The sequence below is a fragment of the Mugil cephalus genome, chromosome 13 (genome assembly GCF_022458985.1).
Source record: "Mugil cephalus isolate CIBA_MC_2020 chromosome 13, CIBA_Mcephalus_1.1, whole genome shotgun sequence".
Lineage (NCBI taxonomy): Eukaryota > Metazoa > Chordata > Actinopteri > Mugiliformes > Mugilidae > Mugil > Mugil cephalus.
The window spans coordinates 17,132,645-17,157,981 of NC_061782.1; the positions used below are offsets into that span (position 1 = coordinate 17,132,645).

Sequence of the window (25,337 nt, forward strand, 5' to 3'; positions counted from 1 at the left end):
AGGCAGTGCACTGTCAATATTAAGATGCTGTGTAGTATTGTGACTCTCATTTATCCTTAATCAGACTCTTATTTAGAAAAGTCAAAATATGCCCAATGTATTGGGTGTAGTTTTATCAGTGAAGTGCCGTTTTGCTAGAAAGTAATCTTAAAAATCACAATTGCACATACACATACAATCAATTTGATCCCCTCTCCATGTTCTCCGTGTTCCTTAATAGGTTTTAAGCATTAGTAATATGTATATTAATCGTCATAATTCAAACTCCAGCAGGTCCCCATCAGCCGCTCCTCTCTTTCAGTTTGGTTTTGATAATTTAATCTCATTGGATGACTGTGCAGGACTACGCTGTCAGGTGATGCAGAGGCAGCCTCTACTCTCTCTCGTTCTCCCTGTGGAGAAGTCGCTAGTCTCTCAACCCGGATGCAGTGCCATAACTATTGGTAATTTTGGCCAGTACGCAGCGCTGTGGGCAGAGAAGGGGGGGCGGAAATATTATAGTAGTACCCTTGAAGAGGACTCTCGCCGGATCCACACGCTCTTCAGCGCATCAGAGCCGGGAGGGCAGGTGGATCGTAATTCATACCCTAAGATAGGGGAGGGTGTTGTCGCCACATTATAAGGCGCACACTCCCTGCTCCGGCGAGATCGTGACCACTTGCACGCCGTGGCGAAAGGTTGAGAAAGAGGGAGGAAGAAAGAGGGAGGCGAGCATCACTACAGAGAGAGATGGCGGAGTGCGGGCGGAAGGCGCTGTCTCTCCTGGAAGCGGCCCGCTCCCGGTACGAGAGCCTGCAGATATCCGACGACGTGTTCGGCGAGTCCGGAGATGACAGCAGCGACAATCCCTTCTACAGCACCTCCGGAGACTCGGACTCAGACAACTACATAGCCGAGGTGGGCGAGGAGGACCTCCACCAGCAGCAGCAGCAGCAGCAGCACCATCACCATCACCACCAAAAACGGGGCGACAAGGAGAGTGGGCACAGTGGGGGAGCAGGGGGTGGCACCAGCGCAGCCGGTCCCCCGGGCTCCCTGTCCCGTAGTCAGGCAGAGGAGGAGGGCTGGACGGAGACTCTGCAGGATGTCACGGTGCCGCCGTACCAAGAGACATATGGTGAGACGCGATGCACGCCAATATGAATAAGGTCATTTGTGCAGTGGGGAAGAATGGCCCCTGGCTGGGAAGTGATTGCACAGACACAGACAGAAACAGACCAGGTCCGTTTTTGTGGCTCCTGATCTGGTGATCAGAAGGCTATTTGTTTTTGCACAGTTTCCTTTAGCTATGTGCATCTTCCTTGCCTGTTGTAAGTGACTGACAGAAGCGTGGCACTTCATCCTTAATTGCTGTATTAAGTTAATGGGAAACGCTTAGCCTTTGATATTTCGCCCCTTGGTGCTGTGGTTACACATGCTGCCTTGTGTTGAGAGCAGTGCAGGGAGACATGCTGTTTGGTTTAGAGAAACAGCATGATGTCTCTCCAGGCTGTGCACATGTATACACACATATTAAGGTATATACATAGGCCAATGTGCAGGGTGAATGCACAAGGTTGTCCTTTGTCTCCAGGTTAATTTTCAGAACTCGTACCTGTATAAATATGAGACACAAGTTCAGTGTGTCTGAATACTGTGTGTGCAAGCAGGAGTCGTGACACTCAAGCAGCACCACGTCCTCACACTGCTATGCCTTTGTTCTTCTTCTGCACCATGCTGTCACTACCCGTCTCCTTAGAAGAGTCCAGTATACATCAGGGAGCTGGGTCTGGACTTATAGTGCAGCGGTTTCCATCAGGCCTCCTTTAGATTTGCTAGAATGCCATCCTGTATCCGCCGTGACATGTTGCGCTGTTGCAGCTTTGGAACTGAACCAGCATGTGGTGGCAGCAGATATGGCCTGATCTCCAGTCTGCTTGCCTTAGGAACACAGTTACAAATAAGCACAATGTTCTACTGCCAGGAAGTCACTGCATAGTAGCTAAAGTGTCCAGAAGGTGTGCAAAGATTGATTTTGCAAACTGTGCTAATGCTGACAGTAAAATGTTGTTAGCCTAATAGCATTATTGCCTAAGTCATTTTTTGACTTAGTGTTATAATATCAATAAAAAAATATAATGGGCTAAATGCTAAAAAATTCAGCTTCTTCTTGTTTTCTAAAACCATTCATTCAAGTATGACTTAGGCAGTTGTGCTATTAGACTAACAATATACTACTTGATAATTATAGAACACACATGAGTGTCCAGTAATGAGTAAAAATGCTTTTTTGTGTGTGTCTTCTTTCAGAGCATGTATTTTTCAAATTTACTGGTAGTGGCCACTCTAATAACACGATTATTAAAGAGGACACACACAAAAAAACAACAACAGCTCTTTTTATTTCTGGGTTAGCTGTTTTTTTCTCCATTCTCTTTCATCCATTTAATTTGGTTAATCCTACTTTTTTAAAAATCAGGCCCCGGATATGGAGTCGAGTGTGTTCTAATACCTAAAGTAATCGGAACCAAACTGTGCTGCGTGGTGGAGACCAGGAGGGTTCTCAAACTTTTTGAAACCAAGGACCCCTTACAAGGGAAAAAACCTTCAAGGACCCCTTCATACTCCTCACGCCAATTAAACGTATGTTTTGTACCATTTGTTTTAAATTTGTTTTTGTTTTAAAGTAAATGCTAACCTAAAAGACCTGTTTCATAGAAATTAACATCATTTCATTTTACACACAATAATTTTGTTCAAATGACATTTTGTCTTTACAACATTTATCATTGTCATGTTATAGATCTTGAAGCTATCAGAAAATGAACAGTATCAAAACTGGCACAGTCTAAATCAACCAGTTCATTTCAAAACTATTTTAAAGCATACTTAAGTGCTCCAGCTTTAACATAATTTATTGAACCCTATTCAAATTATTGGCAGAAAACTGAGCAACATTCCTCACCCTTTCGTGAGGGAATCTTTAGTTTTGTCCTTATGCTCTGGCTACTTTATAATGAGATCTCATTTTAGCTCGGCTGGCTTCAGGGCTTCATTTGCTACCACCTGAAGGCACCACTTTTTGGTCGTCCCTCGCTGTTCTGTTGATAACTGACGTCGTATTTGATCGGTTTAGCTGGTTTGGGCTTATTATCACTTGAAATGGACGTACTGAAATATTTGTCCATTGTCGCAAGCAAAAAATGCTGAGCAGCGCAGGAGCTGTGCGGCAAATGCCTCATGAGTAAAGCGACAGATACAGTAGAGTCACGCGTGAAAGATTTACATAGTGTCACAATCATATCAGACTTTTTATTGACCCAAAGCTAACCTTGGAGGGAGTAATTGGTTTAACATGTTTGTTTTATTGGCGGAGCAGTCCGCACATGTAATTGTGCACTTTTTTAATGATACGACATACCTTTAAGAATTTATTACAATTATTTTGGGGACCCCGAAGCTATGGCTCGGGGACCACCAGGGGTCTGGGGACCCCAGTTTGAGAACCGTTGGGTTACAGGATGTTCTGTACTCCCACATCCTGGACAGTCCTGCTCTGTTTGCCTGCTGCGCCTCTGTTGACTTAGCTCGGGTGGTAGCAGGTGTGTCCGTCTGCTTTGTATAGTGTGGTGTGATTTGCTGAACCGCACTTGGCGTCTGTTTGCACGAGCGCAGCCAGCGAGAGCGTGGGCCCTGCCGTCCTGTATCAGGGTTGAGATGATCAAGAGCTTCCGGGATGAGAGCGTAATCACACTTCAGACCTCTAGTAGCCAAGAACGCACTCCGATTAAATTTCCCCGACTCCATCCTGAGCATCAGCATATAAACATGAATGTGTCTCCATGGCTTTTAATGGCACGGAAAGCTACTTAAGCCACTGAGTTGCCCGATGCTAGACTGACAGAGATATTTTTTACCATGTATCATTGTCTATCTATCATCTGTCTTTTGGTCTCTTGCCTGTCTCCCTGCCCGATAGTCTGTCTGTCACTGTGCTGACACACTGTGGACGTGACAGCTCCACTTCTTTGGACAGTGTGCATAATCATCAGCCACTGCCAGAGAGCATCGAGTCACACAAACTCTCAAAGAAGAATCTGTTTTTTTTTAAAACGTTTGTTTACAGCAGCAGATCCTCATTGTCTGTGATGTTTTCCTTTTAAAAGGGCATTTTAAATGTTTTTTCTCACAGGTGCTGTTTAATCTCCCTGCAATGCTCATAGCATAAGAACGACCCAGGATTATGAGCATGCATCCACATCTTAGATTATATAACCTCCTCATCATCATGGTGTGTGAAGGGATTTGGATATTTATTCACTCACTTTGCTGAGCTTGTCTGACAGATTACTGCTTCTCTCCATATGTCAGTTTATGTTTCTGTTTTGTCTGCATGTTGCCTCTTTCCAAGGCCAGACTATATGGAAATAACACGTTTAAACTGATGCAAAATTGTATCCTCATTTAAGCGTGCTTAAATTGCATTTCAGAGCCGGTTTCTCTAGCTTATGTTCACTGGGTGTTTGACGAGCCAAGGTGCGTGTCTCACACTTTTTGCAAAACACATTTGTCCAAAAATTCACACACACAAAAAAGAAGATATTCAACCCAGCATGAGACCTAGATATGTGAAGATAAAAATACAAAATAAAATTACGTGACACGGGCAGAAAATACTTGAGAACACTGACAACACATACCATATGGAGTAAAATACTTAGAGAGTTGGTTTAAGTAAATCACAAAATAACCTTTCAGGCAGTGTTTTTCAGGCTTTTGAGACAATATTTGCCAATAATTTCCTTAAGTAGTTCACTCGCTTATTATGTCATAAACCATAGATCAGCCTGATGGCAGGTGTCTTATGGAAAGAATAGTCATAATACTCTAAAACTCTATAATCAGTAACAATACTTATAATGTATTTTACAAGAATATATAAAAATTAATTTTGTGATTTCTCCATCATTTAAAACTTGGCATATTGATGTCAGAATATTGCCTCAGAAAACCCTTTCAGTCAAGATAAGCGGAAATCGCACTCATTTCCACTTGCCTTTAATATCCACTAAAAACTAAGCTTAAAGCATGTTTAGCCTACACTGAGAGTTTGTCGACTGCAAATACACAGTAATCTCTCTCTGGTAAATCCGCGGCTATAAAAGCTCTACCAGGCAGATGTTTGCCCCTAGACAATAAAAATACTACGATTGCTGATAATCACAAGGGATTATGTTTGTTCCCGTATGTGGGTTGAGGTCGACTTTTGTAATGAGTAATGTGGGAAATTAATGTTTTTGTGGTTCCCTATTTAGAGAAACATAAGCTAATATTAGAGTTATTCTGTATATGTTTAATCCAGTTTTGTGATTCAGGGCGGACTGAGTATGAGCTGGCATGACTGTATGAAGAAAAATCTATAAAGGGAGGGTCTATCCATTATCCAGAAAAATAATGAGTCCTTCCTCAGATTGTGTTTTTGGCTTCTTTCTGAGAGGAGCCTAGGAGAATCAGTCTGAATGTCTGATGGCTTTTTTTTTTTTTGAGGAGTGGCCTGGAAGAAAGCCTGTTTTTTATATTCAGCCTTCAAGCCTAATGGGATGCAAATGAAGGAATTTTGAGCTGTGCCCCGGTTGCTTCTGCTGTCTTGTCTGCTAGAATCAACTGTGTGGGCTTGCTTGTACTCCACTCTGTGTTTTTTCCGCTTGTCATCCTCCCCACTTGAACAGCGTACCATTAAGGGTAACGTCACGAACATGTTATCTTAAACCGAACATTGAAAGACTCAAGCAAAAGTCCTTCATTATTTTGGTTGGCAGCTGCAGCCGCTCCAGAGGACAACTAGATAAAAGAGAGAGTGAAAACCTTGTTCTGAGCTGTTCTGCGATAATGGGATCGTGCTGTTTAATTGAGCCTGAAGTTGTTCTGCTCAACGTCCAAATTCCCTCTCGCGGATCCAACAACCTTGGAGAAAACCTCCAATTTACAGAGCAAATACAACCCAATCATTGCACTGTGTATTGACTGTGTGGATTCAATGCAACAGCTAATAGCGCGCAAATAGTGAGCTTTTAAATGGGAGGCAAATGTCACCCTCCCCTCAACCAGTGAGGGAAAATACTGTTAAGAGAAGCCACAGAGGTTTTAACTCCAAGCATAACATCCTCTGCTCTCAACTGTTTAAGCTAATTGTTTAAACAGCTCATTCATTTATTTAACAATCAAAATGATTACCCATCACTTTAATCTCACAATTTTACACATTATTTCAAGAATTTTTTTTCATCCATTACGAGCTATATGCTAACTATGTTTATCCATTAATTTACGATAAGTACTTTTACTTTTTACCCGTTACTTTAAGCTAACAACTTAACTGTTCCGCCACTACTTCAAACTTTTCCTGTCTTTTAAAATAACCTTTTCAACCATTTGTCAATAAAACTAATCATATCAACAGTGTATAGCTTTTAAGCTAACGGTTACTGTTTAATACCTTTAGATATGCATTGTAACTATTTATCGATGCTCTTAGCTATTTCAAAACCCCATTGTGGTAACTATTTGAAGTGGCTTAAGCTAACTGTGTTCATTCATTACGTTTAGATTGTTGTTTTACCTCCAATATGTTAAGCTAACTTTTAACTGGTCAGTCATTACTTTCAACATTTCCTTTATTTTAAGCTAAATATTTAAATTAGTTGTCAATAATCCACCACACTACACTTTAAATAATTAATTGCTTTAACTACTGTACATTACTGTTTATCCATTAGTTTTATCCATTTATCCATTTCAAATGTCTTTCCATTAAGCTAACTGAACTGTTCATTACTTTAAGCTAACTATGTTACTGTTTATTCATTTCTTTTAAATTAGTATTTTGGCTCATCAATAAATTTATGCTAACTAATGTGTTGATTAATCAAACAGTTTGAACTGTTCATTAACCTATACTATCTACAGTATATTGCTTTTTTATCTATTTTTTAGGGATAAATGTAGTTTCACCATTTATCCGTTACACTGTTTTGCCAGATTTTTTTTTAATAATCTCCACAACAGCATCTGTTTGAATCATTTATTCATTATCTTATATTGTGCCACAAGTTCAACACATGTTCAGGTGTTACACATGGCTCAATATGACATTCCCTCCCCCCCACAGCATTTGGTCATAAAGGGTAAAATGCTCTTTAAAATAAACCGTCTCTCATCAGCTGATGCATTATTGAAAGATTTCAGATGTCTTTCAGTCATGGCTCCTGGTTCCGCTACACTGGAACATGGTTTTGACTCATGCCTGCCATTGCAGTAAAGCAATAAGACACGGAAACCTGCGCGACCGTAGAAACGCCAAACTGTGACAAGCATCACAGTGTGTCGGCTGTCATGTCGTGTAACCTTCCTAATGCTGCCCTGGGCTTCTGACATTCATACTAAAAGCTGGTGTGGCTCATAAGTTAAAAAAAAACAAAAAAAACACAAGGAATTATTGTTTGTGAAGTTAGTACATATTTAATATAACTTTATGGATGTTTTCTCTTTTACTGTTTGGCCTTTTCTTTTGAAATGACACTTTATGTAAGTGTATGTTTATGTAAGCAAGAAACACTTTGTATGCATCCCACACTCATTTGAAACTTCTCGACAAAGTCAAATTTTATAGTGTCCTGTGTGAGTATCAAAATAGAAACCTTTTGTTCAGCAAAGTCAATCAATTTGAAGGCCCTGTAGCAACGTTTAAAAACTGGGAGTGAGCAAGTGACAATTGTGTCTGTGTATTAACACATGTGGGACTCTCTGTCTGTCAATCAGCACAATTTCCTGTCATAATATGTCACTCTTTTTTCGCCTTTCTTTCCTGAACCAGGCCCTGCTCAGAAGATGCCGGAGACTGCCACAGCCTTGGACTTCTTCCAGCTCTTCGTGCCGGACAACTGCATCCAAAACATGGTCACACAGACTAACATGTACGCCAAGAAGTTCCAGGAGCGCTTCGGCTTAGACGAAGGCTGGCGTCCTGTCACAGCCCAGGAGATGAAGGCATTCCTGGGCTTTGTCACTTCCACCAGTGTGCACCGCTGTGAGTCAGTGCTCAGCATCTGGAGCTCGGGCTTCTTCAGCAACAGGAGCATCGCCTTGAAGATGAGCCAGGCTCGTTTTGAGAAGATCCTCAAGTACTTCCACATTGTGGCTTTCCGGCCGTCGCAAGGAAGCAACCAGGGTCTTTACAAGATCCAGCCCTTCCTGGATTCGCTGCAGCAGTCGTTCAGCTGCACCTTCAGACCATCTCAGACACAGGTGTGTACAGTATACCAGAATTGCTATGGTTTAAGGTAGTTACCTTAAACTTCATCTGGGGTGTCATGAAAATTGTCCCACAGATTTTAACAGCACACTTGACATCAAGCACAACTGCACATTCCTAGAAACGTGGGTATTTAGAGATGACAAACACCAGGCAAACGGGCCAAGAATCATTTTTAGAATTGAATCATGTTTTCAGCCCCAGTGTTGGCAGTGTTGACACTTTTTCACTCTAGGCAAGGCAAGACAAGGCAGCATTACTTATCTATCACATTTCATACACAGGGCAACAAACAAGAGTTATAATCAATAAGTTATGGTAGGAACATTACAAAGACAGAGAGAAAAAAAAATAAAGTAGGGCATAAAGTACGAGTGCAGAATTTCTTTAAAATAATTACAAATCAAAATGCTAAAGTGCATTAAAAGAGCTCACACATAAGCACTTGAAAAGAGAAAAGTTTTCAGCCTGGATTTAAAAACATTCACTCTTGGAGCTGCTTTCACTTCTGTAGGTAGTTTGTTCCATCTGACTGCAGCATAACAGCTGCTTCACTCTGTTTGCTCTGAACTCTGGGCTCAACTGTCTGACCTGAGTCCATCGATCTCAGGGCGTACAGTTAATGCAGTAGATTAGGAAGCTCCCAGGTCAACACAGCATCTGGGAAAGCTCCCATTTTTAACAGACTTCAGCTAGTTTTCTGTCGCACTGTACGCATTAGATCCACATTTATGCAACTGGGGCAGTGGAGCACCAGCCTTGCTTCTCTATTTTGGGTGGGCTGGACTTTTTTCAACTCGTGCTTTACTTCCTTCTCCAGATAAACAGCAGAACTGCAGATCTGAAGGGCACAAACAACTGGCCTGCTTCAACTCAAACCAGTCCTTCGGTGTCATTGTTGTACAGAATGTGTTAGCCTCAAACAGCTCAAACAGGAAATCAAGCACAAAAGCAAAAATCAAGAAGATTAAAACGTGAAATTTGCTCTTGATTGTCCCCATTGTCTCAACCTTCAACCTTTATGAAGACGTTTGTCACGAATCATCTCTATATAAAATCTGTTTTATTATTTTTCATATAAGTTACACGTTCTTCTGTAACCATTAAGAAATTACGCTTCATATTCAGATTCCTGTTAGGAGGAGAGCGCTGGGGGTGGCTAATCATATTCCAGTGGCATGTGTTGTCACCCCTGAAGCCAGTGTCAGGCTTTTAAAAAATTAATGAAGTACTGCGAAGCGGATGATTCATTTGCTTTTGGTCTTTCTGCAGTGCGAGTGCTGTAACATCATCGTGTAATGAAAGATGCTGTTAGTGCTGGGGTTCATTTGGGAATACACTGGCGCATATCTGATTCAACTGTGCCATTTTACCATTGAAATAATTTAAACAGCTGAGTGTATTTGATTACCACGCCATTGATGGTTGGCTGATATAGAGACTTAAATGTGAAAACGACAAAGGGCAGACTGTAAGACGGTGTGTGTGCATGTGTGCGTGTGTGTGTGCTTGCCGTCAGGAGTGGCGGGGTATATGTGTATCTAGGCCAGTTTGTTTTATCTGTTCGTTCCCGGTGCCAGAGGCCGACTGTGGGCCCAGATTGGGAGAGTGGCACAGACTGAAACTGTTGCAGACAATGGAAAAATTAATCTAACTGACTTTCTGGGAAGCAGAGAAAGAAATTGATGTACTTGTTAAGAGTTTGAGCAGGAAACTCATTATGATTTTAATCATCAGTTGCTCTGTTGTTTCCTTAGTTTCCATCCAAGTAGCAAAAATGTCCATTGTGAAAGTTACAAAAGCTGAGGAACAACAAAGCTGCCAATATTTAGATTGAAATTATATAATTATTTTAAGATTTTTGCCTAAGATTTGATTAATTTCAGAACAACATGTAGTATTTGTGTTCAAATTCAAGATGTTTCTTTGTTTGTGTGTGTCTTTGACCTGGAATTGCCTGCCTTTTAGCCTTGTCTGTGTGCAGTGTGTCAGTGTGTATGTATCTTAACATGTTAACGCATATTGGCAGCAGTGCTTCACATTTTCTGATCCGTTGACTGGGCTTTGTATTGATTTGCAAGTGTAAAATCTTTAAGAGCATTTGTCGCAGTCCTCACAGAGCAGCCACTGCAAGACGGGGAGCGGATGAATGGATCGTCTTGTTTTCTCTCTACAGTACAGGATTAATAAGTCCATGCGAATGATTTACATCAAGCATTCCTGTACAAACGTAACCACTTTGTTTTTCAGTGTGGTTGTAAGCCAGGACAAACAGGCTGCAGAGGCTGCTACCGCGTTAATGTGTTGCAGCTGCAAGATGAGATATTTTCTTAAAAGGCCATTGTGGTTAGGGTGATGTCACCCATCCCTAGGCTAGATAGCTTCATTAATTATCGACTTGTATCATCCATAACTCATTATTTGACTGGGAAATGACTTGTTGCTCTTGGTTCTAGAGCAGGACAGAGCTGTTGGTTACCGCTCACGTCAGCTTTAGTCAAATCATGACGGTCTGGGAAGAAGAGGCAGGAAAGAAGGGAGAGCTGAGGGAAATTTGAAAGACTAATGTTTGTCGTGTGTTTGCACCTCTGTGTGTGCATTTGAATATGTAAATGCTAGCTTATTAAGTACTTGTCTTAGTCCCGTATGGGAAAATGCATTTTCCGCATCTGATTTGACACATTTAGAGACAGTGACCTCATCTATACCAGGGGAGCAGTTCACCCTCATTTAAAAGGTTTATATATATTGAAAAAAGGTAAACTGTCTTTTAAAGGATGAATAGCTTTCTGTACAATGTTTCATACATATTTTAGTACAGTTTGGGTAGTTTATTCTTCAAGTTGTATGTTACCATTTATGTTAATAATGTCACAACTATTTCAGGGATAGTTATTAAAGGAACAAATATCCAAACTTAAAACACTATTATCATGGGAAGTAACATAAAGCAAATATTTTGAAGTTGAGCTAAGTGCTTTTAGTGCGGTTTTATACTCCTACAGTTACTATAAATGGTGAGTAGTTTAAAGCGTTCTCTTATCACATCTTTAACCATAAAATTTATGTTTACATTTTTATCAGCAGCACAGCCTCTGTTTTTTGTGATCCATGATAACAAAGGGTATTCTCTCCACTGAATATACAGTCTGAAGACACCTCTTTTTCTCAGTGTTTGCCCGAGGACAAAGTTGGAGTCATTTGTTGTCTATTTTTGGGTGCAGCGTTTTGTCTCTTTTGACCTGAACTTGTTAGTCATAGTCCAGTACCGAACATGGAGGTGATTTCTTAGTAATGTAACACACAAACGCAGAAGTAAAAGACAAAACAACCACTGGAACAACAGAAAAAATATGAAACTGACAAGGGAGGAGGCGTTTTGCAGAAAGAGCTGCACCTTGAACTGTTTTTTTCTTTCTCATAGTATCGAACACATACTTGTGAAGCTCTTCCATCGGCTGCTTTTTCTCTCTAACCGCTAGCTGTAATGTTACACCACCCACAATCTCACTTTTATTCCCCAGTAACACCTTTTGTGTTTTTGTGGCATAATTATATAAAACAGAGAAAATGAATGTGTACAGTAACTTTGCCCGTGTGTTTCCAGGTTCTTCACGAGCCCTTAATAGATGAGGATCCCGTGTTTATCACCACCTGCACAGAAAGAGAATTGAGGAAGAGGAAGAAGAGGAAGTTCAGCCTCTGGGTTCGACAATGCACGTCAACCGGATTCATCTGCCAGGTACACAACGCACACAATGGAGACAAAGCGGCAGATGGGGAAACTCACAATCACAACTGTTTCAGGTCTAATTTGAATTCAAAAAGAAGAAGAAATGACAGAGCAATACACCGTGTCTGCTTTGGTTCTGTTTAAATTTGCTGCTTTCAAATATTTGACATCGGTCTTCAGTCTACCTGGAGTCAAGCCGAAAAAGCTTTCACAGAAACATCAAAGCCTTCGAACCACACCAACTTTCCGACCTCACTCTCAGGATGTTGCATCATATTTTTGTATCTAACCAATTCTTTTTTGCACACTATATTAAGAAAATCCACATATTTGTCATTGGGGGTGCTTTGTCTGAAGAAAATTGGATTCTTTTTTTTTTGGGGTTTTAAAAATGTACCAAACTTATCTTGACTTGAGAAAGTTTTCTTGGTAAAAAAGTATTAGTTGTCTGATATTCTTCAGATGTTTCTTTGCATTGGATTAGCTACTGGCTCAGCGCTATATCCGAGCTGTCGCTTCTCAAGCAAGCACAGCCGCGCCTCTGACTAACAACGTTACCCTTTCTGCAACCTTCAGCTCCTACGCTGGTTGGTTATGTAACACTGAGGCCCAGTGCTGCAGCATCACTGATACCCCTATCCAACTCTCTCCATCATAGAGGTCACTATACTGGATAAAGAAATGTATACACACACATGTGTTTACACATAATGGTCTGCAACGTTCTTCCTGCAGACTGAAAGCTATTTTTGATTTATCACGGTGGGAATCTTGTGCAGGTTTTATCTTCAGCCACCCACACCGCACAGCACGCAGGCTCACACCAACACATGCACGAGTAATTGTGTACTTGACAGAACATAATGCATTTATCCTCTATAGTCATGGTTTTATTTGTTTGAAGTTGAAGGAATCTGTCTCGTTATTCAAAAATACCGACAGACAAACCTTAATCTTATTCTAGCAACTCAACCACTAACCCAGAACTGGGAACTCATAAAATGTCCACTTTCTTGGGGTCTTTGTCAGTAAATGGAGCAAGTTCATTAGGCTGACGTGCTCCGGCTCGTAGCTCATAGCCTTCATCAGGTTCCTCCCTGACCCTGATCCGGATGAAGTTTCACTTCATCCGGATCAGGATCAACTCCGTCTAATAAAGTTGGTCCATGCACCACAAGTGCTGCTGCAGTCTTGACTTTCCCTTGCACAAAAAAATCACGAAACCTCCTGAACTCCTCACTCACCCAGTGATCCCATATAGATAACATGTGGCGAACATACAGGTGTTGACAACCAGGTGTTGACAAACAGAAACAAAAACCTTGAAAGCCTCTTTGCGTTTGAGAGTGAGCTGCACAACCATAGACTCAACCAGCCAGGAATAATAATGCAACACTCTAAATAAATGGATTTTTATTGCACAGAGCCTATAAATAGACTGATGTCAGACGTAGGACTACGTACTCTGTAGGAGAAGTGTTTCCTTTGTTATCCTGGATGAAGGCCAGAATAGCATTAGTGGAGATTGGAACCCAATCAGAAAGTTAATTTAGATTTCTTTTTCCTCAAGTTAAATATATGTAAATTAAAGTGATCTGTTGACCATTCATATTTTTTCTTGTAATCCTGGATCTTCTGTGTGAAACAGCGTGTAAAGTGCAAGGGGCGTCACGGAGTCTGTCATTTAAAGCCGTGTTCCATTATCCCATCCATTTAACAAATGAGCATTAGCACTCACGGTGACTGCAGCCATTTAGCCGTCACTCAATCTTTACCAGTCCTCTGTACAATGACGTGTGTCTCCATTGAGATCTTCTCTGTCCAAATGAATTGTGTCGAGGGAGCGAAAGGAAAAAAAAAAAAAACGTAAGAAATAAAATGAGTTAATGGAGCGAATCAATGAGATTCCATTAGCCAGTGTACCACACAAGGATACACAAACAACCACACACATACAGATGCATGGATCTGACCACTTAGTCTAATAGTGTAACGTAGATGCTGGCTAATCAGGCTAATGCCATTCAGCTCGTGAACAGCAGCGGAAAGTGCAAAAGGGACACAGGACTGTTTGTGAGTGAACATTTTTGTTTGTGCATAATTGATAATGGCTTTGTTTGGAAGCAGGGCGCTGCTTCATGTCTCCACTGAGGCTTGCATCTCTGCATCAGGCACTACACAGCTCAGCCCGCCTTGATGCTGAGCAACAACTCCCTCTCAACAACTAACTACTGGCCACGTTGTCTGGACGTTTGCTGTGAATATTCATGGTCCCAGTTTTTAGACCCATATATTTCAGGATTTTAGAAAAATCCTCAAAGCGTATCGGACACATTCAGTTTCTCCAGATGAGGATTTTTTTTAATTTTAGACACCTTGTGGGTTGTTTTCTTGCACCAACATCAACCCAAAGAGTCCCTGATGGGTGTCAAACGAAGGCTTTTCAGCCGTCAACGTTTTAAAGATAAACTGAGCTACTCTAATTTTGCACCACCGCACTAATCTATTGCTGTAAATAACAAGGACTTGTACAAAACGGGCAGGCTTTGAAATAAAGAGGTGATTCCATGAACTTTTCTCAAACAACACCCCAAATTAAGAAAGCAGCGTAGCCCCAATGGAGGCAAATTTTAGCTAACGGCATCCTTGGGCCGTCAAATCTTTACCTACTGTGTCAAAATGGCCGCATAATGAGAGGCATGCTGGGTCAAATTGACACCAGATTATTTATTTAAAGCAGATATTGAAATGAGCTGCTCCTCCAGTCTGCATATTGCATATACACATTCATGAGCCCAAAAAGATTTCGGCAAATCCTTTTCTCCAGCGTTTCCTCAGAGCAGCCTCTGAACTTTTAGCCTCCACTGGAAAAAAAGAATATACATATGTATAGAATTTTTCTGTAACTGTTTCGAGATAAGCTGCAATAAGGTTAGCTACTTCTTTGTTCCTCCTCTATATTCTATTTATCTACGTGTCCCGTGTTAATCCGCCCACTCTGCAGATCTCGGTCCATCTGAAGGAGGGACAGGGCACAGATGGCCTGGCCACCTTGAAGAACAAACCTCAGCTCCACAGCCTCGTGGCCAAGCAGCTCTGCCAGAACATCTCCGGCAAGAACACCATAATCTTCACTGGGCCGTCCATCACAAGCCTCGGCCTCTTCTCAGAATTCAGCAAACAAGGTATACAAACAAGTCGGTAGCAGTGGATAGTCTGTCTCTCTGTCATTCTGTCTAAAAATACATTATATTCTGCTGTTTTCCTCCTGTCTCCTTCTCACATTGTTATCTCTTTTTGAATTCATTATTTGTTTTTTACTGTTATTTACTTTCCGTGATGCTATGATGATAGCATCTCCGTGCTAAACAGCACAGAGACGATGACATCGGGTTGGAAATACACAGCACACTTTTTCATTTGTAATTCGGTTTAATTTTCAGTCTTGAAATCACATTTTCTTCCAATACCAATCTCTTTGTGCACCAAATCAATGTGTTCCACAGAGTCAAGTGTTATTTCTTAGCATCCCATTTTCCCAAATGAAAAATCCTTGAAACATCAACAACAATCTAATTATCCTTACGCTTCAAAGCTGACTCTGTCACTAAATCCTTTTGACTTGTTCACTAAATAACATAGGACACATCATTTAAAAAAAAAAAAAATGGCACTATTTGACCAAGTTATTTGTTTCACTGTTACATATGTGACATATTTTATCAGAGTGGGAAGTGATGGTAGAATAATCTCATTTTCTTCTTTGTCAGGGTGAGTCACATTTGATTTCACCATTTCTTATTTCATAATAACTGCAAATGTGGGCCAAGAACTCATAAAAGGATCACATTGAGCCAATCTGTGAAGGCGACGTACAATCACCTCATCGGGCTCCTTAAAAAATCTCATCAACTTGGAAAATAAAAAGATCTTACATTCCCCATTTTATGTAAGCGTTTTTTGCTAAACAGTAACAGAAGAGCAATTTAAAACTCAGAGGAGAGCTACAGAGCGCCCAGCAGAAAATAATAGGATGCAATCAATATTTCATCATTCTAATTAGGAAACGCTACCACGAGACGTTTTCCCAAAAACTTCTGAGCGTGTGAAGGCATTGTCTGACATTGTTCTTTTAAAATTTTATCTTGCTGGTTTAATTAGCTGAGTTAATTACTGTGTATTATTCTGCGCTGCTTAGTGTGAACTCACTCACACACATGCGGCATGTACTACACAGATATAAATCATCCTCCAGATTGCGAACATGAACAAATTGGCAGGAGTCAGCCACATGATTGTTATGCATCTACTCAGCCTTGTAAGAATTAAAGCAGGAAGTGACGGGTAAACAGGGAAAGGCGATATGTTAGCGAAGAACAGCTTGTTCTGCTTTTCGTCCAAACATAAAACACGTGATAATTTTCTTAATTAGTAGATTAGTGTTGTGGTGAGTAATTGTTTTGTCCAATAGAAAATAGTAAATCAAAAAATATTTAAAGGTACAGTGATGAACATATGTCTCCCCCTTGTGGCAGTGAAAATATTATTTTATACAAACACAAAATCAGTTATTGATTACTGGCTCTACTGTTTCTAATCCTTGCAGCTTTTCTATTTTTTCATTTCTATTTCATCGCCTTACCACAAAAGTGTTAAGTAATGTTTTCATACTGTGCTGTTAAATATTCCATCTAAAGCAAATAGGTGCCTATACAGTAAATTTATCTGTGTATGTTCTAGTAGATGTTCCCTGTCTGTACAGCTTCTAACGTGTCTTTCTGTTTGTCTCTGCTTCCTTCTTTAGATATTTTCTGCTGTGGTTTGCTGAGCACCAGGAAAAGTGACTGTACAGGCTTACCACAGAGCATGCTGGTCTGTGACTCCACGCCAGCGCAGCGCGGCCAGTCACGAGTGATGATGAAAGGCACCATGTCACTGATCAGCTGGTACAACAAGGGACACTTCAGGTTCCTCACCAACGCGTATTCCCCAACAAAACAAGGTGAACAGAAGATAACGTCCTAAAATTCACTCTGCGCAATTATGTGAATGATATTAATGTTTTTTTGTCCCATTTGAATGTAGTAGAAAGTGTTTTAGTACATATTCATATAATATACATCCCTGCACTAAATGCATTTATTCCTAACTGCAGCAAAGCACAAAGACTTTAACCTCCTGAGACAATACGTTCTCATACAGGGGCAATAAGTTTTAGGTTTTATCGCAGCTTATTCTACTTCATTTAATCTCGTCCTCGTTAGTGGACGTTTTAGTCTGCCATCTAGAGGTAGCAAAGGGTCCATACATTAGTCGGTGTAAAAACACGACAGTGGATTCATTCTACAGACGTTCACGGGACAAAAGTGGATGAGGTAGAAAACATCACTGAATTTTATGGTTGAAACTTAATTATTTATTCTTATTAACGTTTCTATTTTTATATGATGCACAAATTTAACAAATTGTACCAATAGCAATGAGCTACAAAGTCGCTAATTAGCAAGTACTCGTTTGAGGACGTTGAGACTCCATTGTTCTGTCTTTGCTCAGCCATGTTCAGGTATCAACATGAACAGTTTCATATTTTGTCACACATTGGATGACATTATTATAATATAAATGTGTCCACAGTGTCCACATATAAACCACTACTTCTTGTTAGAAGATAATGCTTAGTTTTTATACATCTTAGGTTCCTACTAATCCCAAATACCTGGGAGACATTAAAAACGCATACCAGACAAAAGCTCAGGTCTCAGGAGGTTAAAAAAAAAATAACCCCAATTAACCCCCCAATTAATTTGTTTTTCAGTTAAAGTACTGTAATTTTTGCTACCAACAGGCGAAATTGGCACATCATTAAGCGCCGATGTCAGGTAGAATCAATGAGAGCTTCTAATCCCTGATAATCCATTTCCTGTAGGCGACAGGATCATGATATTCCCCTCCTGTTACACCGTAATCCACTCTCCATTAAACAGTTGTGCTGGGTTTTAAACCTGCTTGCAGGCTTCATGAGGAGCGTGGATGTGAGGCTCCAAATCAGTTAAACAGTTTTTATTCCAGTATTGATTTTCTTTGCCCTCTGCCTGCATGTGTGTGTGTGTGAATGTGTGTGTGTGTGTGTGAATGTGTGTGTGTGGGGGTGAGTGTGTAAACGTTTTTCACCGGGATTAAATCCAATCCTATAAATAAACACCTCTTTTATTTTTATTACCTAGCATTTAAAGTCTCCTTATCCACATGAGTGATGGCAGGGTGCGTGACATTATGTAATTCAGTCGGTAGTATAAATGTCTGCGTGATGACAAATGGTGAGTCTCAACTCCTTTTCATTGTGCACAGGTTTTAATTTAATTCTTCTTTTCTTAACTTCTTTATTCTCTTTTGTATTTCCACCCTTCTCCAAAGTAAGACTTCTAAGACTCAGATCTAAAAATCATCCACTGAAGATTCTGGTAATTAGTGACAGCTGTGTAGAAATTTTACATTTCCTAATAAGCCGCGATGTGTTTTTTGTAGGACTGTAAGTCCAATTGACTGTGACAAAAAAGGTCCATTAAACAGATCTACCCTACAGCAGCCAAATGTCTACGAGAGCTGGTAACTAAAATGTAAACAGCAGTGAAACAAACATGTGGACAGTCCTCGAAATAAGTCCCCACGGATCTCGTTCTGTCTCCCGCTGTAAGTTTGTTGCCGTGTGTCTGTGTTTCCTTCAGGTATGATCATTAAGAGGAAGAGTGGGGAGATCCCATGTCCTTTGGCTGTCGAGGCCTTTGCGGCGCACCTGAGCTACATCTGCAAATACGACGACAAGTACAGCAAGTACGTGCAACATTTTCAAGGATTCAAGGATTTTTATTTGTCATTCACCACCATACAGAAGCATGAGATGGAACGAAATTATGCACTCAGGTCCTGGATTGTTGCCCATAGTAACTATAATATGTAGATACTAAGTAACTACAATATAGATACTAATAAACAGTGAATAAACAGGATAAGACTTAGACTTAGACTTTAGTGATCCACAAGGATCACCATAGCGTCATTGCACATAAAAATAAACACTCATAAAACCACAAGAAAGAAAAATAAGATTAAAAGAGATTAAATTAAAGTAAAATAAAAATAAGCAGTGTAATCAAATGTACAGAATTACCATTATGAATGAATCTGTGCTACTGCAGATACAGCTACAAATATTCAGCTAGAAGACACTTTTGAAATAAGAAAACACATACTCCTAAATTTATAATAATGACGATTTTTATTTAAAATAATGGAAATTTTTTATTTAATAAGCCCTCTCAACCTTGCTTTCACAATATGCTGTATTTGAACAAAAATGTAAAATACTCTCCCTTTTGGATCAGTCTTAACCATTCACACTACAGAGGAAATTATTAGATGGTTGTCAGCTAAACCGTGATAATTACTAAGTACCAAACAACAAAAACATAACATGCATTTTATGGTTACAGCCTCATTATTCAGAACATTTTCACTGCTCATCTTTCGAAAGTTGTGCTTTTCTACTTTTTTCTAGGCTTTTCTATCCCAAATAAATACCTGTCATAGTTAATTATAATGTTCAAAGTGAATGTTGTGTGCTGTTATTCTGTTTTTGACACCCGTGAAGTCAAAATGTTACATGTGATTTATTGCATTATTCATCCATCATGTAGAAAGCACGTTAATGGGAACAATCGAGTGATATTTGTGTCCACACAGGTACTTTATCTTCCACAAGCCCAACAAGACCTGGCAGCAGGTGTTCTGGTTGAGCATCAGCATCGCCATCAACAACGCGTACATCCTCTACAAGATGTCTGACGCCTACACAGTGAAACGCTACAGCCGAGCGCAGTTTGGAGAGAGACTGGTCAGAGAGCTGCTGGATCTGGACGACTGCTCCCCCACGCAGTGAGGAGGAAAAAGGGAGGAGGGCGGCGAGGACAGAAGGAGCGCACAACAGAAACACACAATCCCCACGCGTATACTTACACTCGGTTGTGCAGACTCCGCGGTCTGTGTCTGTGTAATAATACTGAAGCAGTGCCAAGCCTATGTCTCTCTTCCTATAGCTGTTTTAGTGGCTCTGTAAATATTCATTAACTCCCAACTCTGCACTACACAATACAGAATCTTGAGCCATGAGACAGTTCATATTCCTCAACTGCAACTACTAACCACAGAGCTTTACTAAGGATTTGTCAGCAGGAGTAGCTCACAAGCAGAGATGAAGACGGGAACAGGGAAGATTTCACTCGTAAATGATGTCAGCTCCAAGGCTTAACTGTATGAAAAGGTGAAATTATTATTATTAAGAGCCTGAATGAATCTCCCGTGCTTATTCGTCAGGCTGACAGGCTACATGTAGCTCAGTATTCACACTCTGCAGAGACACCTGTGACCCTGTAACAAAAGCTTAGTAAACCAGGACTATGGTGCGTTCACACGCTGCATGCATTATGAATCTGGATTGTGATGTTCTATTGTTCAGTGTGAAAATGATTTCTGCTCCGGGTGAGCTTTGTGTGTGTATGTGTTTAGTAAGTGGAACTGCCATTCGTGTGCGCGACGTTGAGCCCGAGGATGTAAATGTATGGCTATTGTGATGAGATGTGTCGTGTTGCTGCATACTGTACTCACTAGAGGGGGACTGTCGGGTTGGGATAAAGCCACACCCAGCAGTGCGCCACCAATTCACAGCGTAAAACAGCTACAAGGACCCAGAAAAGACCTAAAAGGCCCTGAAAAATGGGTTTTTCCTCTTTGTCAGTAAATATTTATGACTAAAAATTCAATAAAAAGTGGCAACCTGGAAAAGGAGAATGAAACAGCGACCCCGGTGGAAGTGAGATGTAATTGCAGGTGTTTTTGAAACTAACTTTTAAAATATCCAGACAGTGACGCCACCGTTACCTGTATGTAAATATAGGTGAAGCCTAGCATGCCTGAAGAGCTGGTTTGAATTTTGTTGAAGCATTTGACAACGAATAGTGACTCAACAGATATTTATTGAGATTAAAATCTCAAAGTAGGCTACTTTAAAGTTGTGAGTTACTAATGGCCAATGGAGAAAATTTGCCTGTGGCTATGGCGTCTAATGGCAGAGAATTCTTCTGTTTCACTACAGCTGATGGTACTGAACAAGTTCAAAATCTCCTCCATTAAATGTTCAGTAAGCCAGTGTTGCTAGGAGATGAGTACAGTCTTGGACAGTGGACGGTTGTACTCATCTCCTAGCAAGATGATATTGCTTGGCAAGAATTAGGTCCAGGAAGTAAAACCTGAATGACTGGTGGCATATGTTGTAAGAAATTTTAATGTAGATAAAAGGCTTTGGGGCTGTGAGCTGCTGAAATTATTATTATTATTATAACAGGATAAATACACCACAAAAAAAAAAAGATCATGGCTCCTTTGTTTTCACAAGTGATCCTTTAACTTAATATTTATTACACCTGTGGATACACCATATGTAGAAAAGTCACCTTTTCTGTTTCGGCTTAATTTTTGGATGGTTAATTGATGGGAGTGTTGTCCTTCTACCAGCTGTACCTTTCTCACCAAGTAACAGATTTAGACCTGCCTCGTGTCCAACCCAAAAGAAGGTGTGAGAGGACAAACATTCATCTCATAAAAGTGCTCCAGTAATCCTCTGACGTTCGCCATAATCACGCTGCACTGCTGTGTGTTGCTTTAAGAAGGACTGTCCACTTTGCTTTGCTTAACATGTTTTGCAGTCAATATGTTATTGTCACGCTGGAATCGAGTTTTAAGTGAGAGGTTTTCGCATTGTGTATGCATGGTTCAATGTGTGAATACGTATTATACAGTAATGTGTCGACGGTCGACGGATGTTGAGCGACAGGACTCTTGCACTTTTCCCCCCATCACAGTCGTGCACTTTGAGGAGAGCTGTAAAGTTAGTCACATGTTTATTATAGAATCCTTTCAGAGAAGATAATACAGTGTGCTCTCGTAGATAAACTCTGTAAATATTACGAGAAATGGACTATATAAAAAAAAACGCACCAATGAAATAAGAAAACCATGATATAACCAAAACAGAAAAGATTTCCACTGTAGATCTAGAGTAGAAGGTACAGTATGTCTGTATATTTTGTTTACAAATTATTGTGAGTGTATGTCCATAATCAGTCTGAGACTCAAGATTGTGATTTTTTTAACTTTTTCACTAATCCAAAGCATCGCCGTTGTTTCTTGTGTATGGGTGTGTGTGTGTGTGCCTGCGTGTGCGTGCGTGAACCACTGAACGTTGTTGCCATGTCTAATCACTGTTCGCCTCGAAGTAACACTGTCAATCTCAGTAGACACCTCTGTCACGTCACGTATTTGTCAACCTATGATTTTAATAGAATATTTCATATGGAGAAACTGCACATTTTTCATGTCACTTGACTGCATCATATAAAATGAAATGCACCTGTGGCTGCTGTAAAAGTGCGTTCCTCCGATTAGTCTGCACCCCCGGAAAGTAAAAACCTCTGCTGAAAAATTAAGTCTGGCTCCATCCACCTCTATTTTTTTTTTAACGTTAACAGATAAATGCTGGCACCAGTGCGCCCAATCTCTCATGGAAAAGCCCATTCATTCAGATTACTATTTGACAATTATCAGTGAGTTCAGCTAAAATTTCCATGGAAACGTCTTGGCTCTATTTAAGGATGAACTTACGTAACACGTACCTGAATAGCAGTGATTTGCTGCCCTCTCTGGTTGGAGCGTCCAAGTCTTTGATGCTCGTTGCGGTTGCCTGTGATCACAGATGTGCTCTGTCGCACCTGTGAACACACCCACCAGGGATATCACGGTGTACTGACATACCCTGGAGGACGCTTAATGCCTCTGCAGCTAAGTGAAAACTAAACTCTCTAGAGGTCGGTCAAAATACACAGATTAAACCTTGCTCTTATAACAGTTGTTTAAAATGCACCGTGCAATTAATTTTTAAAGGTGTATTTCTTTTTTTCGTACCTCCATAAATGTATTGCTGCTTCTGTGGCATTGAAATAATAATCACTTTGCTTCTGAAATGTCCCTGAATCAAAGGAAAAGAAGTGTGTCCTTTACCAAAAAGTAACATTAGCATAAAACGATCATTCACAGAGAACTCCATCATACGTGTCAGATATTGCAGTCTGGGGCGCGGATGAAATCATCATAGAGTCGAGCAGAAACAGAAAAGACAGGTTGATGTAGAGTGAAAACACCAGGATGTTAAAGCACACACACATACATAACTGTCAAGGAGTATAAATGTCCCCTCTACAATGTATCGCACATGTATAAAAGGAAACCTCGGCTGCATTTGTTCATCTCTGCAAGATTTTCTGCAGGCCTCATAGTGCTCAGATCTCAAATGAGGAGGAATTATGCAGCGGAGACTCTGCATGGCCACTGTTACTTGGCAACAAATTATATGTGAGTGTGAAAGGCAAAAGACAGGGGCGTTTTTTTTTTTTTTAAGTTTTTCTGAAATAATGTTATCAGCCCCGTTGCAGAAGGGAAGCCGAGCAGCTTCCCGTCGCTTCCTTTTCATCGTCTATCAAAGGAGAGCCGAGGACCGTCCCTGTGATGCCTTTGTTCAGATGGACGGTTGCTCCGTAGCCCCATGTAGATCAAACGCATGGCATTGTTTTAAATTCTCAGGTTGACCTCTGGGGTGCTTTTAGAAATCTCCTCCAGTCAGCTCACTCCATTGATCAGCCATGAGTCAGATGTTTCCAATGTGCCTTTTCTGCTCATTTATTGCGGTCAGTGCAGTGGTTCGGTGTTGTTGGTGTCCAGGAATAAAGTTGATGTGAATGACTGGAACATACAGGTTTAAAGAACTAAAACTAAATAAATAAATAGATAACAAGTCCCGCTTGATGCTGATAATAGAAATTAGAGAAATACAGTACATGACCACGTCCACAGTAGAAACTAAGATCCAGAAAATGTTTTATGCAGGTGAAGAAAAACTTCACAATATTCACTCTTTTAAACATTTCAAATAGATCTGAATGAATGTATTTGTATATTACGGGGTTCAGAAGAAGTAACAACTTTCATTTTTGTTCACACGTGTGAACTACTGTGTGGGAAAGTTGTATGGTTGAACCATTAAACTAATTATACCCGTAGATATGAAAAGTTCAAGTGTCACTTTAATGGACTCGTCTAAAACGGTGTTGATGTTTTTATCTACTTTTATAATTAGCAGAGGTGTCAAAAACATCCATTTAGGTCAATCAGATGAAATTAGACTGTCGGTTGTTTTGTTGTAATGAAATGCAGTCGTGTATAAGATGATGTCCACGCGTGTTGTGCGCTGTGCGTGTCGTTGTGCCATCTCAGACCTCTGTCATCATGGGCGTAGACAGCTGTCAGAAAGAATCATAGCGGTGACAACATCTTAAAACGGCTGACCTCAGGGCTTCATAACTAACAGCACTGTATATTCTCTTATTTAAAAAGCATACACACAGTTAATCAACTTATCTAACCTTAACAGGTGCTATCAAACCGCTATACACTGAGCTGTATTTGTTGTGAACACCAGGCTCATATAACATACCACTAAAATAATAATACTCCCGGGCCAGCTTTGTTACTTATTCTGAGTTTGTAATGGTGGGTAGAGAGTGTGTGCGTGCCTGTGACGTTAAAGTTGGGTGGAATAGTACGTGTAAAATACCCGGACCAAATTTTTCTAGAACGACGGAGAGTCATACAAGGTTGTCGTGTAAATGTGTCTTCGTTAAAAGTCGCCCTTTCCCCGAGAGAGCTGTCGAAGAGTTGGAGAAGCTTATTGTTCTGTGGCAAACGATCGAAAATCCCAAGAAAATCTGGGTCCAGATCTGCACCTGTGGTACCTTTGATGTTATGAAAATATTGAAGTTATGAAAATGCAACTGATATTAATATTAATTTAAAAAATTCCCTTTGGACTCAAATCAACCCTAGACGTCCAAATAATATAAGAGAATGTTGAAACCAGATATTAATACAAAGACTCCCTTGCCTTTGGCGTGAAATCAAATACTCTCTTCTCTGACCCCACACGTCCCCTGATAAATCTTCTGTGGGATCGGAGAATCCACTTGTGCACACATGAGATGCAAAACTACCGTGTGAAATTGCTTTTCTTTATTTGTTACTCAAGAAAAAGAAGAAAAAAAAAGCTGCTTGCTGGAAATTCTCTGTACTGTACAAATTGTTTGTTGTTCAACCCGAGGAGCCGCTCCTCAGTTGCCTAGGTGACAAAAAGCCTAAGGGATGTCAATGTGTGCT

General features: G+C 40.4%; 1 protein-coding gene across 1 annotated transcript; it reads left to right on the top strand.

The window, feature by feature from the left end:
- Window positions 1–76: 76 nt before the first annotated feature.
- Window positions 77–21,262, top strand: pgbd5 (piggyBac transposable element derived 5). Its single transcript, XM_047602582.1, has 7 exons — window positions 77–1,117; window positions 7,853–8,283; window positions 11,898–12,032; window positions 15,028–15,208; window positions 16,828–17,025; window positions 18,749–18,854; window positions 19,764–21,262. Exons 1-7 carry the CDS (start codon window positions 730–732, stop codon window positions 19,957–19,959), a joined length of 1,635 nt encoding a protein of 544 aa, XP_047458538.1. The 5' UTR covers window positions 77–729; the 3' UTR covers window positions 19,960–21,262.
- The last annotated feature ends 4,075 nt before the right edge of the window (window positions 21,263–25,337 follow it).

Bases quoted from the DNA above. Each gene is read 5' to 3' on its own strand.
- pgbd5 (XM_047602582.1), top strand. From the start codon at position 730: ATGGCGGAGTGCGGGCGGAAGGCGCTGTCTCTCCTGGAAGCGGCCCGC. The intron at 15,209-16,827 runs GTATACAAACAA...TTCCTTCTTTAG, and splicing joins CTCAGAATTCAGCAAACAAG to ATATTTTCTGCTGTGGTTTG. The intron at 17,026-18,748 runs GTGAACAGAAGA...TGTTTCCTTCAG, and splicing joins GTATTCCCCAACAAAACAAG to GTATGATCATTAAGAGGAAG.